The 17,222-nt window shown below is 48.0% G+C and overlaps 1 protein-coding gene across 2 annotated transcripts in view; it reads left to right on the top strand.

Moving 5' to 3' along the window:
• SPTBN2 (spectrin beta, non-erythrocytic 2) overlaps window positions 1-17,222 on the top strand; it is a 994,900-nt gene that overhangs the window by 865,909 nt on the left and 111,769 nt on the right. For both annotated transcript variants that reach the window (XM_086938557.1, XM_086938558.1), the window contains exons 28-29: window positions 1,395-1,533; window positions 2,315-2,399. In XM_086938557.1, coding sequence (XP_086794683.1) covers window positions 1,395-1,533; window positions 2,315-2,399 — 224 coding nt within the window. The remainder of the gene's footprint in view (window positions 1-1,394; window positions 1,534-2,314; window positions 2,400-17,222) is intronic.

Below are 17,222 nucleotides of genomic sequence, written 5' to 3'. Positions count from 1 at the left end.
CCCAAGGCTAGAGGCTGGGACCCACGAGGAATAACCTGGCCACTCTCTCTCAGCTATTGGGCAGGAGATGTGTTTCTAAAACCCGCTCCCACACTGAGCATGCCGTGTGATCGTGAGCGAGTAGTAAGGAGGGGGGCGGGGGTTTTGGAAGGCAGGGGGCGGGGGGGGAGGGGGTACTGCGGGAGACCGCGTCCAACCTTTCGGGATTAGAGAGACCCGTGTGACTGGCTGGACGCCACTATTGTAACGCGCATGTTGTTCAGTGGCACAGCCAGCCAGTGTATGTTTGGAAAGACCCCTTCTATTCAGACCTGGTACAATTTCTCGGAAGTTTTACACAGTCCACCTTCCTCGCAGCAGTTTTTGTTCTTCCCCGAATGTCTGCCTGCAGCAACTCTTGCTCACTGCGCTGCCTCTTAACCCGTTCATACCACTCACCTCACTGCAAACCCTGCAACCCTGCACCTTCCCAGCCCATCACTGTTCTATTTAAAAACACCCACTGACTTTTCCAAATTTCGCGGGCAGTTTTGTAAAAATCGCGGCATTTTTACAAAACTGCCGATTTCGCGATTTTTTTGCAAATCGCGAAATCGCGAAATCCTGGAGGGTCTGATTAAAGAAGCATCTGAATGTATAAAAGGAATCTGCTAGGGAGCCACATGAACAAGTAAATGGCATAATTCTACATGCCTTATGACTGGTTTTCCTTCTTACTAATATCTTCATATGAAGTCAATCTCATTCTCTTAAACCCTTCTGGCTATGCAGAGGGGGAATAGGTTGTAGGTAGCCTTGAGGTCCGGCTGGGTGTGAGTATGGGTGTGGCTGTGCTGTACTTAGGCTCTAGTATTTTGAAGAGAAAGACCTGTGCTCTATGAGGATGCTCTCTCCTGCTGGAGTGACATCTCAAAAGTGTACGAGGAAAGCTAGAAAACACCACCAGTGCAAAAGCAATTGTTGCACCTTCCAATATCGCTGTCCTACAGTTTTCCTGTGTCCTTGCCTAACTGGGATTCCGTATTGTGTGATGAAGTTGCTTTGCTTCCGTTAGAGGCCTGTCCTTCTGTATACCTATTCTTTGTTCTTGCTAAATATTCTCTCCTTTGCGGCAGTCACTGCTGCTGCTTTCCATTCCCTCTGTTCTTGAGTTGTCCTTTGTTAACAGCGCTCTGTGATTGTTATTCTCTGAAATCGATGTACCTTAGTTTCTCTTGTAGCTTATTGTTGAGGTGTACAAAACTGATAGGGAATCTCAGCTTCCAAAGTAATTTTGGGCAAAATGAGATATTTTTGGATAAGATTGTCCATGGCGTCACAATGTTATTTGTCAAATTTTTTTGTGGGTTTGCTGATCTGATCACATCAATGTTCTTGTATTCTTCCTCCCTCAGGGACGTATCCTCTGCTGACTTGGTGATTAAGAATCATCAGAGCATTCGAGCGGAAGTTGATGCTCGTGCAGACAGCTTCACCACTTGTATTGACATGGGTAATGCACTCTTGGAGAAGAACCACTACGCCTCTGATAAGGTATGGGGGTTTATCACACACATATTCTAACCTTTACCTTCTGCTGTTATCTGAAGCAATACCTCCCCAATTTCACAGAATTGAACATGCTGACCTGTGCATTGATCAGTGTCCACCACCACTCGGGTTTGAGAAATGTGTTGGCCAGTACAACCACTAGAATCAAGTAGTCATTGGTTTTTCAGAGTACTTGGACCGATGAGTGTTGTCATAAAATGGGTTTGGATTAGAACTGATCTGATATGGCACTTTCTGTATTGAATTTCAGGACCATTATTTGCACCTTCATTTCTTTAGGGTTACCATGCAGCCTATAAGTAGCCATTGGCCTGGGAAATTCTTACTGATCTTTCCTGCTCCTAGGTTTGGCAACACAACACAGATGTACACCCTCACCCTTGCATTTGCAGTGTATCACTTCAGATACACTTTAGGCCAAGCAACTTAATATCATTAGCCGATGATTCTTGGGTGCATTTTATGTATACGATTCATCAAAAGATTTTAAGTTTCCAAGTAAGAAAAGTAAAAGATTTTTAGTAGTGTATACATGAAGTACTTGTAAATCACTTTTATGTTTTATGAGCATTTCTCCCAATGTTAATGTGCAGAGCAGCCGTCAGTTGTTGGGCTCTTAAGAAAGAGAATTGCAGATTGGCTTGGGTGTGCAAATTAATGTACAGTTAAAAGTAAGAAGTGGGAAAATTATCACGCTCTACTGTTATAGTCCTGAACATGGATCCTTGTGCACTTTCCTTTTCTACTTGTTTTATTTGTTCAGATTTCAGAAAAGCTGTTGCAGCTGCAGGATCGGCGGAAGGAGACCAATGACAAGTGGAAAGACAAGATGGACTGGCTTCAAATAGGTAAGCACTTCTTTGGTACAAAATCACAGTCTGCTACATGAGTGTGTGGCATGCAATCCAGGGTTAATTAAACATTAAGTTTAATAGTATTCTTGATTGTAAAAATAGACTTTGACCGTCTTAAACTATTTCTTCTGATGTGCAGAGGGTCTTGTCACAGTTCAATGACTTGCTTTGAGGTCTGGCCTGAGTTGCCCTTTCTAATCGGAGGAATTCAGAAATCGTTTCTAGTTCAAAGAGACTAAAATTAGAGAGGTGGTCTGTTTTCACCTCATTGCTATCATTAAGGTGGGAATTGGTATACAGCTTCTTCCATCTTAGCATTCATATTCGCAGTGTGCAGGCACTGCAACCACACATGCTACAAGAAGTGTCACACTGCGAATGTGACCTCGCGGAGATCACTGCTCTGCTCCTTGGCAGGTGATAGCCATTTAATGCTTTAAAACCCAAAACAACTGTCACAAAGCATTTGTGCTTATCATTGTGAGCTGCAAGGTGACTGGACCATCCCTTAGCCGCCCTGCAGGAGATTGGAGTGTGTACAATTAAGTTAATATTTTTTTTTACATTTATTTATTTACGGTTTTACAAAGTGATAGACATACTGGGATTTCCCAGATCAGTAGTGTGCTGATTTCTAACCCACGAATGCAAGAACTTAGTTCAGTGCTCTACACTGAGGAAGACCTACCAGTTGGACCCCAGCCCAGTCACTAACCTACCAAGTAGTCCTGCACGGGCAGTATTGTCAGTTTACTTCTGTAGTAGGGGATCTCTGTGAATAGTCATAATCTAGTGAATAGTCCCGCTCATGTGCGGGGACCCACAGGCAATCAAAAATAATCTCTTAAGCTATCCTTTTGTGCAGTTCTGCATAGACACTTAAGATGGAATTTAAAGACAAATAATGCAGCCTATACCTGCTAGGCTACACTGTCAGTACTTCAACTAGATATTCCACCAATACCATATTCAGCACAGCCTGCCAAGTTTCCTTCATTGAGAAACTTCCCCTTTTACCAAGAAAGCCTCTGGAATGATAGAGAGGAAGGGGTGGGCAGACAAGCCCCATTGGCTGCCATTATTGGCTCAAAAAGGGATACCGTGCCTTTAAGAAAACTTTCCAGAACTCCCAGAATGCACAGCAGGTCCCCTCCACTTTCAGTTCTTTTTTCCGGCTCCTGCTAGCAGGACCCTGGGGCATTGAGCTCTCCCTTTTTAGGGGTTATTTCAATATTTTTGCATTTTTAAAGTGTTAGAGTGTGTTCACTCGACGTGTTTTTGTGCCTTCTTTAATTACTGGTGTTTTTCTGGTAATTCTGGGCCCTCATCTATCAAATATGCCTGCCTTATTTAATAAATTCCCTGAGTACTCTAGGAAGAAGGCCAAGTCCGATCCACACGAGGTGTGTATCCTGTGTCTCCCTTCTGCACATATTCCTGAGGAGTGTGAGATCTGCCAGACTTTCTCCTCCAGGACCCTGAAGGAAAGACAGAAGATCAGGCTCCAAGGACTGCAGCAAAGAAGACAGCAAGGTCAAGGTGGGTCTGGGTATGCTGGAACTGCTTCATCTGCCCGTGCTGAGGCCTCTGGGGGGCTCCCCAGTGAGAAGAAGGCCAGAAAACGCCACCAGTCTCCGTCGACATCGATAGCTTCGGCGTCGAGAAGAATGACCACGGTCTGTTCCCCGTCTCCCCAGGGCTCTGGGTCGAAACGGCGTCAACGTCGAGGGGACTGACGTCGACGTCGAGTACAGATTCATTGTCGTCGTCGAGTCATTGACGTCGAGAGAGGTCACGACGGCGCCGGCGCATGCCGTTGAGGCGACACCGCCGGTCGACGTCGAAGAGATCGTCAACGTCGAGAAGATCGTCGACGTCGAGAAGATCATCAACGTCGAGAAGATCATCATCGTCGAGACGTAGAGCTTCGAAGTCACAGCGATCTTCGACGTCGAGAAGGAAAACTCCGCCGTCGAGACATAGATCATAGACGTCGTGGCGCCGATCGTCGGCGTCAAGAAGGCCAGTCAGTCAGCCAGTCAAGAATCTTTATTCGATTTAGGTAAAAATCATACAAAGAGATAAAAACATTTATATACAATTAAAAAAAACTATTTGCAATATCATGCAAATCAGTGCGTATAATAAGATTCTTTCACCAGGCAATGTATAAAAAAGGCGACTTAATTCATTTTATACAGGGTTAAAAATGGAACTCATTTGGGCAGGCCCATTACTATATTACATTTTTAGGTCGAGCTGATGTGGCATTCATGCGAAGCATGAATGCTGTCAGCTCGACAACTTATGTTGCCCGTATTTAGGAAAGTGGACAGCAATCAGACGCGCGCTTTCCCATTGTCAGATTTCACCTCGGGAGCGCGCGTCTGAGCTGCGCTTGCGCGGAGCAAAGCCCTTGCTCACACACAGACACAGGCAGCCCCCACCCCTCTGCATGCACGCACGCACACACACACACAGGCGCGCGCATGCACACGCAGGCACACGGCACACATACAGGCACACGGCACACTATCCCCTGCCTCGCATTCTCTCAATCACACACAGTCACGCATGCGCACACACATGCACACACGCGCACACACTCCCGCCCCCTCCCCTCCCCCACAGGCATACACACAGGCACGCACGGACTTCACATCAGCCCTGGGCCCCACTCACCGACTGCGCTCTTCCGGCGGGGCTCCTCACGGCGCGTCTCCTCTTCTCAATCGGGGCTCCCTCAGGTCAGAGGAGCCCCGCAACAGGCGCCACACTCCTCCTTCTCCCCGGCCCCCTCCTGGGGACCCGGGCTACCCAGGACCGGCAGGGCGCTCCATGCGCCGGCAGGCCGTCTCACGGACCTCAGGAGGCGGGACTTCCGGTCGGCCGCGAGCGGATTGGCTGGCCGGCCAAGAGCTTCCGGGTCGCCGCGGGCAGCGCGGCGGCACTATCCCGATCACTACAACAACAGGAGATGTGCACGCGACTGGCCGGTGGTGTCTCGCGTCTCTTCCTCCTTGTTTGTTTTTTCGATTGAGTTGTTCACGTTTAGGTGCAGTCGAGTTCTTTTACTGTTCCACGCTGGGTCAGGTGCTACATCTTACCTCATAACCGGTCTGTTCTCAATTTCAGGTAGCGTTAGCTTTTCACATGAAAACAATATGGTAGGTGCCCACATGGTCATCCCCAATGCTTTTGTAACATGGTGTGCAAACTAGAATCCTGCAACGGCTCAAGGTATGTGGCAATATTCACTAAATTATTCGCCATGGAAGGTCATATTATGCAATTAAGTTATGCGCCAGTTTGTGTCTCACTAATGTTTGGTGTTTTTTTGACATTTTAGCACACTTGTACAAAAATGATAGTATTATGAAATATGTAAAAGAAAGGACTAGTTTAAATTTTAAATCAACATCACATGTGCACACAACAATGGCGCCTGCCGCCCGCAGCCCTGTCCCGCCCTCGGAAATGCTTTGTCTTAATCAGCCAGTTTCGTTCTCCTGTTCAAGTTGTAAACGTGATTACTTTTTCTCCCGAATTTCTGTTCTTAGTCAGAAAGTGAAAAACGCGCGCTTGTTGGCTGCTAGTAGCCTGACTCCCTTGGCAACAGCTTTACTAATGCCATAAGTCACACTGTAAGTATAATACATGTGCGACTTGGAGATTTTATTTTTTATTTCGGTTGCTGCTATTTAAAGAGGTGGCTTTTTAAATGGACCGAATTGGTGGAAAGAACATGTTGTCTCGAAGCCCCCTCTAACTCCCCTGCACACCAATTACAACCAACCCCGTCCATCTTCTGTGCATCATGCTGGTACCAATGCGTTTTGCACCAGTAAAGATATGTAAAAAGTGTCGCATTTACGCAAGTCTCACCCTCACACTCACACACACCCTCACCCACCCTCACCCTCCCGCTCACACTCACGCTCACACCCACCCTCACGCTCACACCCACCCTCACGCTCACACCCACCCTCACGCTCACACCCACCCTCACGCTCACACCCCCGCTCAAGCTCACCCCCCCTCACGCTCACCCCCCTCACGCTCACCCCCCTCACGCTCACCCCCCTCACGCTCACCCCCCTCACGCTCACCCCCCTCACGCTCACCCCCCTCACGCTCATCCCCCCTCACGCTCACCCCCCCCTCACGCTCACCCCCCCTCACGCTCACCCCCCCTCACGCTCACCCCCTCACGCTCACCCCCCTCACGCTCACCCCCCTCACGCTCACCCCCCTCACGCTCACCCCCTCACGCTCACCCCCCTCACGCTCACCCCCTTCACGCTCCCCCCTCACGCTCACCCCCTTCACGCTCCCCCCTCACGCTCACCCCCTCACGCTCACCCCCTCAAGCTCACCCCCTCACGCTCACCCCCTCACGCTCACCCCCTCACGCTCACCCCCTCACGCTCACCCCCTCACGCTCACCCCCCTCACGCTCACCCCCCTCACGCTCACCCCCCTCACGCTCACCCCCTCACGCTCACCCCCCTCACGCTCACACCCCCATACCCCCCACACACCTCCTCATCCTCACACCCCTCATCCTCACACCCCCTCACCCTCACCCCACAACCATTTTACCCTCACACACCCTCACTCACCCACCTACACCCTCACACCCTCACACACCCTCATCCTCACAACCCTCTCACCCTCACAACCCTCTCACCCTCACAACCCTCTCACCCTCTCACCCTCACTCAGCCACTCTCACCCTCTCACCCTCTCACCCTCTTAAAATAACTTTTATTTAAGTATTTAAAGAAATTAAAAGCCATTATTTGTAATATCAATACATGTAAGTCACGTAAATACAACACATATTGCATTACAAATGCTATAGGTGTCACATTTGCGAAAGTTATAACTATTGGCATTGTAAATGCAAAGCTATTAATTTCGCTATTTTCAAAAACAAAACCTAAATAAAAAATGTGTCATTTACAATACCAATAGCTCAAACTTTCCTAATGCGAGACCTATTGCATTGCAAATGCTTGTTTAATTCTAGCTGCTGCCACCGGGAAGTTAGCCATGCAAAATGTAATGCAGATGTTATTCAGTGATTGAAGATAGAGCAGGGCTGGTCTCACCTGCGTGAAACCAGCCTCCTTTAAAACAGGCAACAGATGTTTTTTCCTAGGCTCCCAAAAAAGACCACAAAATGCATGGTATCTTGCGCAGAGAAGTTATCACAGCAACAGGGGTCAAGAAGGCGTTCCATCGGCGCCGAAGAGTCGCTCGGAGCCTAAGAGGAAGGCATCGTCCTCCAGGAGACATTCTGACGCCAGAAGCTCCTTCAGATCATCGGGGGCACGGCAGCGACGTCGTTCACTGACAAGGGGCCTGGCCTCTCGGTCTCCCCAGTCAGGTCAGGCGAGGAAGAAGAGGAGAGTGGTGAAGTCTCCGGGCTCTGTGTACTCTGTGGTATACTCGCCGCCTAAACCGAGGTCGCCTTCACCACCGCCTCCGTTGCCAAAGGATCCGCCCCCTCGGATTCCGACGCCACCTCCACCACCACCACCACCTCCTCCTCATCATCCTCCTCCTCCGCCGCCTCATGGGCAGCCACCGACTCCGCCTCCTCATGGGGGGCCGCCTGCTCCACCGAGGTTGGCCTCGTTGCCACACTTTCCGACTCCGCCTACAGGGCCTCTTCCTCCGAGGCTCCCGGTCAGGCCTGCGGAACGACCAAGGCCAAGGAGGTCTAGATCCCGCTCTGGACGGAGAGGGAGATCCAGGAGTCGCCGTCGTTCGTCTACTAGATCTAGACGGCGCCACAGATGGGGCAGGTCTAGGTCTCGTACGGATTTGTCCAGCGCGAGGGACTACTCACCTACCCTGTCTGAATCCCCTCAGACGAGGGTGTCGCCTGTGGACGACATTATCTCCTTCCAGGATGTGCTGCTGAGAGGGACGAGCAAGCTTGGCATCACGCTTACTGTGCCCACGCCAACGACCTCAGTCATTTTTGAGACCCTTCATAAGAAGCAATTGTCTCGAAATTTGTTGCAGTTAGTGCCGGGATTGGTGGAGCCCGCCATGGAGTTATTCCTTACTCCGGCGACTACGAAATCAGCCCCCTCCAGGCTACAAAAGAAGTACAGGGCTCCTGACTCGGACCTAGCATTTCTCAGGGTGGATCCAGCACCGGATTCGGTGATAGTGACGACGGCGCGGAAACAACATGCCACCACCCCGTCATCTACAGTGCCTCCAGACAAGGAGAGCCGCTGGATAGATTCAGCAAGCAGGAAGATCTGCGGGACGGCCCCCACCTCCATGAAGGCCGTGAGTGCTGCGGCGTTGTTGGGACGGTACGATCGGGCTCTGTGGGAATCCCTCCAACAATTCGCTGACCTCCTTCCCAAGGAGAAGAGAGGATTTCATGGAGGTCCTGAACGAAGGGCTGCTGGTCTCTAATCAACTGATCAGCGCAGCTGCTGATTCATCGCTCCTGGCAGCCCACGGGTACTGCCATGGAGTCAACCAGAGACGTCATGCCTGGCTGCGGCTTAAGTCATTAAAACCTGAGGCCCAAAAGAGGGTGGCCAAATTACCCTTTTCGGGCAAGACCCTCTTTGGAAAGCACGCTGACGATGAAATGGCCCGGATGACGGCAGAGGCTGAAACCCTGACGGCTGTCAGGTTGGAGAAACCCAAGGAACAAAAGAAGACCTACCGCTTGTTCCAGAGACGGTACGGGGCGCAGGGCAGGGGACGAGGCCAGCAAACTGGACTGCAACAACAACAGCAGCAGTTCCAGAGGAGGCCTTTTCAAAAACGTCAGAAGCAATCTGCCACTGCGACCAAAGGCACGGCCGGTTCTAGGCCCTGAGCTGTTACTTCCCCGTCATCCGTTACCCACTCCGGTGGGGGAAAGTGTCCAATACTACCTGGCAGAGTGGAGAAAAATTACTCAGGACAAGTGGGTGCTGAATATTGTTTGCAATGGATACAGTCTTCGGTTCATCAGCCCGCCTCCAGCAATTCCACCGGTTTGCTCGCAGTTTCAGCTGCGCGAGCTCCAGGCAGAGGTTGATACCCTGTTAAAAAAAGGGCGATAGAAGACGTCCCTCTGTCTCAAAGGGGAAGAGGTCTTTACTCACGGTTCTTTCTGGTACGCAAGAAAGACAAGAACGAGTTGAGGCCCATTCTGGATTTGCGACAAGCAAACAAATGGATTTGCAGGGAAATGTTTTGCATTCTGTCTTTGCACCAGATTTACCCTCAACTGCAAAGGGGAGACTGGATGTGCGCGATAGACCTACAGGATGCATACTTCCATGTGCCCATTGCACAGAAACATCGGAAGTTCCTGCGATTCCAAGTCGGCGCCAATCCCTACCAATACACAGTACTACCGTTCGGGCTGAAGTCTGCGCCCAGGACCTTTTCAAAATGCATGGCAGTGGTAGAGGCACACCTGAGAAAGAACAAGGTGTTTGTCTACCCGTACCTGGACGATTGGTTGATCAAGGCATCCTCCTTCTCGGAAGCTCAAGCACACTTCCAGAAGACGTCCGTTCTCTTGAACAAGCTGGGGTGCACATCAACATGTCCAAGTCTGTCCCGACTCCGGTCCAGTGCCTACAGTACTTGGGAGCCTCCATCACTACGCTGTCAGCAAGCGGGTCTCCTTCGGAGGAGAGACGGTTGTCACTCCTTCGGAAGGCTCAGGCTCTTATGACTGTTCCATCTACAACAGTGAGGACGGTGTCTTCTCTACTGGGGTCGATGGCCTCTTGTATCTTCCTCACGCCACACGCACGGCTACACATGAGACCGCTGCAGGAGTGTCTGGAGGTTCAGTGGGACCAGAGGCGAGGGAACTGGGACGACAAGATACGACTGTCTCTGCATGCTCTACAGTGTCTGAAATGATGGTGTTCAGCGGAGAACCTCCTCAAAGGGGTTCCCTTCCACAAGGACATTCCCACTCAGACCATCGTGAGGGATGCTTCTCTCCAGGGCTGGGGGGCGCATTTGGGAGAGTTACAGATACAAGGACAGTGGTCCTCGACGGAGTCCACGTATCATATCAATTTCCTGGAACTCAGAGCTGTTCACTTGGCACTGAAGGCCTTTCATCCGTCTTTTCAGACCAACTCTCTGCTTGTACAGACGGACAATACGACCACGATGTATTACCTCAACAAGCAGGGGGGTTTGAGATCGTGCACACTGTCGCAGGAGGCGCAGGCGATCTGGCACTGGCTGCTAGGCAGAGGACTGACGATAACTGCTACCCATCTGCCAGGTGTGCAGAATGTTCAGGCGGACGCACTGAGCAGACTGATTTAGGAAAACCACGAATGGGTCATAAACGACGAAGTACTCTGAGACATCTTCGCCAGGTGAGGCACTCCAAACGTGGATCTGTTCGCCACCGCCGAAAACCGCAAATGCCGAGACTTCGCATCCAGGTATGATCAGCAGGGGACGCTGGGGAATGTGCTATGGATCAACTGGTCAAACAGCTTTCTGTACGCTTTTCCACCCATTCCCCTGATTCCAGCGGTGCTCATCAAGCTGTCCCAGTCCAGGGCACGGATGATCCTAATTGCCCCGGAATGGCCCAGACAGTGGTGGTTCACGGACCTGCTTCACCGGTCTCTTCTTCCGCACGTACGGCTGCCGTGCCGGACGGACCTTCTCACGAAGTTCGGGGGGCAGATGGTACACCCCAACCTCTCGTCTTTGAGTTTGGCGGCATGGCTCCTGAGATAGTGCAATATGGCCATTTGAATCTTCCCGCATATTGTATGGACATACTGAAGGAGGCTAAGAGACCTTCCACTAGGACTTCCTATGCTTACAAGTGGAAGAGATTCTGCATCTGGTGCAAGTCCAAGAACTATGATCCAACGACATGTAAGGAAGATGTCATCCTTCCATACCTTTTGCATTTGGCGCAGTCTGGCCTTAATTTTCAATCCATTAAGGTCCATCTAGCTGCTCTGACTGCCTACAGGAAATGCCCTTCACAGACTTCCTTTTTCCAGATTCCAGTGATAAAGGATTTTTTGGAAGGCTTGAAGAAAGTGTTTCCTCCTGTTCGTCTTCCTTCACGGGAATTGAATGTGGTGCTGTCCAGACTGATGAAGGAACCTTTTGAACCTATTCATAAGGCTTCGCTACAGCACCTGTCCTGGAAGGCGGCATTCCTCGTGGCCATTACATCGGCCCGCAGGGTGAGTGAAATTCAGGCATTGTGTTGCCAGGAACCTTATACTGTATTTCATGCTGCTAAGGTTGTGATGCGTACTCGCCCTACATTTCTTCCTAAGGTTATTTCTGATTTCCATGTTAACCAGACTATAACTTTGCCTACGTTTTTTCAGAATCCTTCCACTCCAGCGGAAAGAGCTCTTCATTCCCCGGATGTCCGAAGGGTGTTGAAATTCTATTTGGATAAATCCAAGGATATTCGTAGGTCAGACCAATTGTTTATCAACTATGGGTCAGTAAGGACTGGTCTTGCTACCTCTAAACAGTCCATCTCTAGGTGGATTGTGTCCTGTATCCAGTTATGTTACCAAAAGGCTAACAAAACCTTAATGGGTAAGCCTAAGGCTCATTCCACCAGGGGCAAAGTGGCTACGACAGCTTTGCTCCGTAATGTTCCAATTGCAGAGATCTGCAGGGTGGCCACTTGGAAGTCGGTCCATACATTTGCTAAACATTACTGTCCGGACTCTGATGCCAGGGCAGATGCTCAGGTTGGGCAGGCTTCGCTGCAAAATCTGTTCGCACAATAGTGGTGTTGTTTTTCTTATTCTCCACCGCCTCTTTGGTGTTGGGGATGGGCTTGCCATTCTATTGACTAGATTATGACTATACACAGAGATCCCCTACTACAGAAGGAGTAGTTTCTGTCCTGTAATTCCAGTTCTGTAGTAGGGGTATCTCTGTTATAGTCATAAGCGCCCGCCCTCCTCCCCTGTGGAGAAAGATGTTCATGTACTGAATGCTACAGGTCTAGCTTTATACGCCTCCAAAAAGAAATGAAAGTGGAGGGGACCTGCTGTGCATTCTGGGATACTGAGAGTTCTAGAAAGTTTTCTTAAAGGCACGGTATTCCTTTTTGAGCCACATAATGGCAGCCTATGGGGCTTGTCTGCCCACCCCTTCCTCTCTATCATTCCAGAGGCTTTCTTGGTAAAAGGGGAAGTTTCTCTATGAAGGAAACTTGGCAGGCTGTGCTGAATATGGTATTGGTGGAATATCTAGTTGAAGTACTGGACAGTGTAGCCTAGCAGGTATAAGCTGCATTATTTGTCTTTAAATTCTCTCTCAAGTGTCTGTGCAGGACTGCACAAAAGGACAGCTTAAGAGATTATTTTTGATTGCTCCGGGGTCCCCGCACATGAGCGGGACTATTCACTAGATTATGACTATAACAGAGATACCCCTACTACAGAACTGGAGTTACAGGTAAGAAACTACTCCTTATCAATCCTGTTCAAGTTTCAGTTACACAGTGGTATCCCAAACAATCTTTAGTTCTTGAACGCAATCAAGCATAGCACTAGGAGCAACAGGGATTTGTTTAAAACATTTATTTTAAAAGTCTTAAACAAATAAGAAATGTGCATAGTAACCACAGAGCATGAAAATACGAAAGCAATACTGCATGTCCTAAGCAGTGAGAATAAAATAAACATTCCTGTTTAGAATGTTCCTAGCATCCTAACACCCTCTAGCTATTTCTAAGCACTAACTATATTTTTCATCCTAGCATCAAATAAGAAGTTTGCCTCTTGCGTTTTTAGAGATCTATCGCACACCACATCTGTTGAACCTGGTGACAGCTAATGCAGCTGTTGTTCAACCAGAAGAGGAAATGTGTTGTAGGTGAAAGGGCACCCTCTGCTAGGCAACCAGACCAGGCTCTCCACCTGAGAGTGGCAGGTTGGACAATCTGATTCAGAAAAGGGGGTGGTGATGGACAGAGTATCTGAATTAAGCAGAACACTCCTACCCAGTCCAAAGATCAGGGCTTGATCCATCACCGTTTTTTAGCTCACTGCACCATCCCAGCTCAGAACCTGGCTACATGCAAATTAGTCTGTCCCTGGCCCAGTGCATCATGGGAACAGGGCAGACCAAACTACCAAGCCAATTCTTATACTGGAAAGGAAAAAAGCTTCCGGGGACCGGTTTCTGGCATTTCAGCCGTCTTCGGCCCGGCTTGCTTGAATCCTGATGGTGCAGTGAGCAAGGGACTCACATCTGAGTATACCCTTCCACGCTTATGGTGGACAAAACGATTCAGAAAAGGGGGTGGTGATGGACAGAGTATCTTTATAAAGCAGAAAACAGACTGATTTGCATATAGCCAGGTTCTGAGCTGGGATGGTGCAGTGAGATAAATAACGGTGATGGATCAAGCCCTGATCTTTGGACTGGGTAAGAGTGGTCTGCTTAATTCAGACACTCTGTTCATCACCACCCCCTTTTCTGAATCGTTTTTGGCCACTATAGATGTGGCAGGGTATACTCAGACATGAGTCCCTTTCTCACTGCACCATCAGGATTCAAGCAAGCCGGGCCGAAGACTGCTGAAATGCCAGAAACCGGTCCCCGGTAGCTTGTCTCCTTTCTGGTGAAGAATTGGCTTGGTAGTTTAGTCTGCCCTGTTCCCATGATGCACTGGGCCAGGGACAGACTGATTTGCATATAGCCAGGTTCTGAGCTGGGATGGTGCAGTGAGATAAATAACGGTGATGGATCAAGCCCTGATCTTTAGACTGGGTAAGAGTTGTCTGCTTAATTCAGACACTCTGTTCATCACCACCCCCTTTTCTGAATCGTTTTTGGCCACTATAGGTGTGGCAGGGTATACTCAGACATGAGTCCCTTTCTCACTGCACCATCAGGATTCAAGCAAGCCAGGCCGAAGACGGCTGAAATGCCAGAAACCGGTCCCCGGTAGCTTGTCTCCTTTCTGGTGAAGAATTGGCTTGGTAGTTTAGTCTGCCCTGTTCCCATGATGCACTGGGCCAGGGACAGACTGATTTGCATATAGCCAGGTTCTGAGCTGGAATGGTGCAGTGAGATAAATAACGGTGATGGATCAAGCCCTGATCTTTGGACTGGGTAAGAGTGGTCTGCTTAATTCAGACACTCTGTTCATCACCACCCCCTTTTCTGAATCGTTTTTTGCCACTATAGGTGTGGCAGGGTATACTCGGACATGAGTCCCTTTCTCACTGCACCATCAGGATTCAAGCAAGCCGGGCCGAAGGCGGCTGAAATGCCAGAAACCGGTCCCCGGTAGCTTGTCTCCTTTCTGGTGAAGAATTGGCTTGGTAGTTTAGTCTGCCCTGTTCCCATGATGCACTGGGTCAGGCACAGACTGATTTGCATATAGCCAGGTTCTGAGCTGGGATGGTGCAGTGAGATAAATAACGGTGATGGATCAAGCCCTGATCTTTGGACTGGGTAAGAGTGGTCTGCTTAATTCAGACACTCTGTTCATCACCACCCCCTTTTCTGAATCGAGGTTGGACAATCTGGCATGACTGGTAGTGGAAATCTTAGCACATAGACCTCTCCTAATTAATGGTCAAATCCCAGACTTTATACAGGGTTTGACCACTGATTTTATATTGTACTTACAAAATGAATTTGGTCTTGTAGACCTGACATTCTTAACAGACTTTTTGATACACAAAATGTATCAGCTCTGTACACAAGTTGATTTTAAGAGGTCATTACTAACATCTTGAGCTCTATACATCAAAGTCACTATTAGAAGTGTGGCACCTGACTTCAAAGATATTGAACAAGAAGTGAGAAGACATGAACATGACATTCCTATGCTCAGCTAAAGATAAGCAGGCGAGAAAACAGAGATGCAAGCTAACTTGACCTATTTAAAATGAAGTCTGTCACAGTATTCACAACAAGAGCACATAATGCAGCACAATGTATTTGCATACTTTACCTGTAAAGGTTAAAACAACATAAAAACAGTTACACTTAGTTTGGAAAAGGTTGCCAATAGGTGAAGTATAAGGGATGAAAAGCAAAGAGAAGTTGTTAAACATTATGGGACAGATGTAATTGGCTAAATACCGGTCGGTAACGCCGAAATTCAGTAAATTTCAGCGTTACCGACTGGTATTTAGCCATTCCTAATGTAGGTAGTGAATTGGTAAATAAGGAATCGGTAAATACTGATTTCTTATTGCTTTTGCATTTAAGGAATTGGTAATACCGATTCCTTAAATGCAATGTAGGAAGCACATTAGAGAGTGCTTTTGAGCCTTAAAAAATCGGTAATTACCACCAACTTCAAGTTGGTGGTAATTACCGATTTCCTTTGAAAAATGCCATGTGGCACATATTCATGCCCTTAGGGCATGGATGTGCGCCACATGTACACACATGCACATTTCAGGGGTGCAACAGGGTGTCCTTTTGACACACTGGCACCCATGAAAGTGCTCCCGCTATTAGCGATTCGGTAATACCGAATCGCTAATAGTGAATGTCTTCACATTCATTCCTATGGGCCTCCAAGCCAATATAAATGAATGAGTAGGTATTCCTTTTTACCGAATCTCAATTACCGATTCGGTAATAAGGAGTATTAAGGATTCTGTATTTTTTACCGAATCTTTACCTACATAGGAAATACTGATTTGTTAATAGCGTATCTGTAAAATTCGCTATTAAGAAATCAGTATTTCTGATTTACCTACATCTGGCCCTTAGTTGCATGAATTTCGAAGGAGGCTGGAGGTCTTCTTTTAGATGGAAAAAATCAGGTAACATTTCTGTTTTTTTCAGTGAAGTCATCCATTGTTTGGGCTAAGAGTTCCAAGATATGGGGCTCTATCGGAGAAAGAGTTTTTCATGGCAAGATTTGTGTTGAATATAATTGCCTCAAAAAAGGTAGAGCCCTTGCTCGTCAATTCTCTTTAGTGTCCTATTGTGTTCAAGATTTATAGATAGGAAGGGGTTTTCAAATAACTCTTTATAAGCCAGGCACCAAATATTAACTTTCCTTCTAAGGTTAGCAAATATACGTCTTTAATAATGGACATTATGTGATTAATTTTTATTCTTTGAGAAGTCTAACCTGACAGTTGAGTAAAAGACTGTGAGGAAAGTGTTTGGGGAACACAGATGAACAGGGCTTTGCTGGAGTTCAGTATTGAGATGAGGGCATGCACTGCAGATTTCAATTGTTTTTTTTTATAACAGAGTGGAGGAAATTTTCTTCCGTTGGTAAGGTTGGTGAGGCTCAGTCTTTGATGCTGGATTGAATTTACTATGCTGTGTTTCAGAGATATAAGGCAAAGTTTGAGTTTCTGTGGGCTCAGCATTATTAAATTGTGTGAAATCCATTGCTGAATTGTCATGCGTTAGGAATATAGTAGTTAGATATAGTCCCAAACTGTTATGGCTATTGTGAAACATGCATTTTGTGCATCACAAACTGAAATTGAAAGGCAGTTGCACTAGCTTTGCCAAAGCAAAGTCTTTGTGTTTCAAGCCCCTAAGTAGAAAAGGGGCCTTTATTTAATTATTTCTCTTAAACTGTGTGACCCTTATTACAAGTCACCTGTTAATTGAGATTTGCAGAAACCTAAACTGAAAACAGCCAGAAACTCTAGGGAAAGTTGCAAGGAGGAATGGACCCAGAATCACCCATTCATCTGGTAATTACGCATTTTAGTGGTACCTCCAGGTTTTACTATCAATCATATAATTTTTAAAGCGCACTACTCATCCATGAGGGTCTCAAGGCGCGGGGTGGGGAATGCTGCTACTGCTTGAAAA

This window comes from Lissotriton vulgaris, chromosome 9, assembly GCF_964263255.1.
Source record: "Lissotriton vulgaris chromosome 9, aLisVul1.2, whole genome shotgun sequence".
Taxonomy (NCBI): domain Eukaryota; kingdom Metazoa; phylum Chordata; class Amphibia; order Caudata; family Salamandridae; genus Lissotriton; species Lissotriton vulgaris.
The sequence above is the reverse complement of the archived record's forward strand: the minus strand, read 5'-3'. Positions and strand labels throughout refer to the sequence as shown.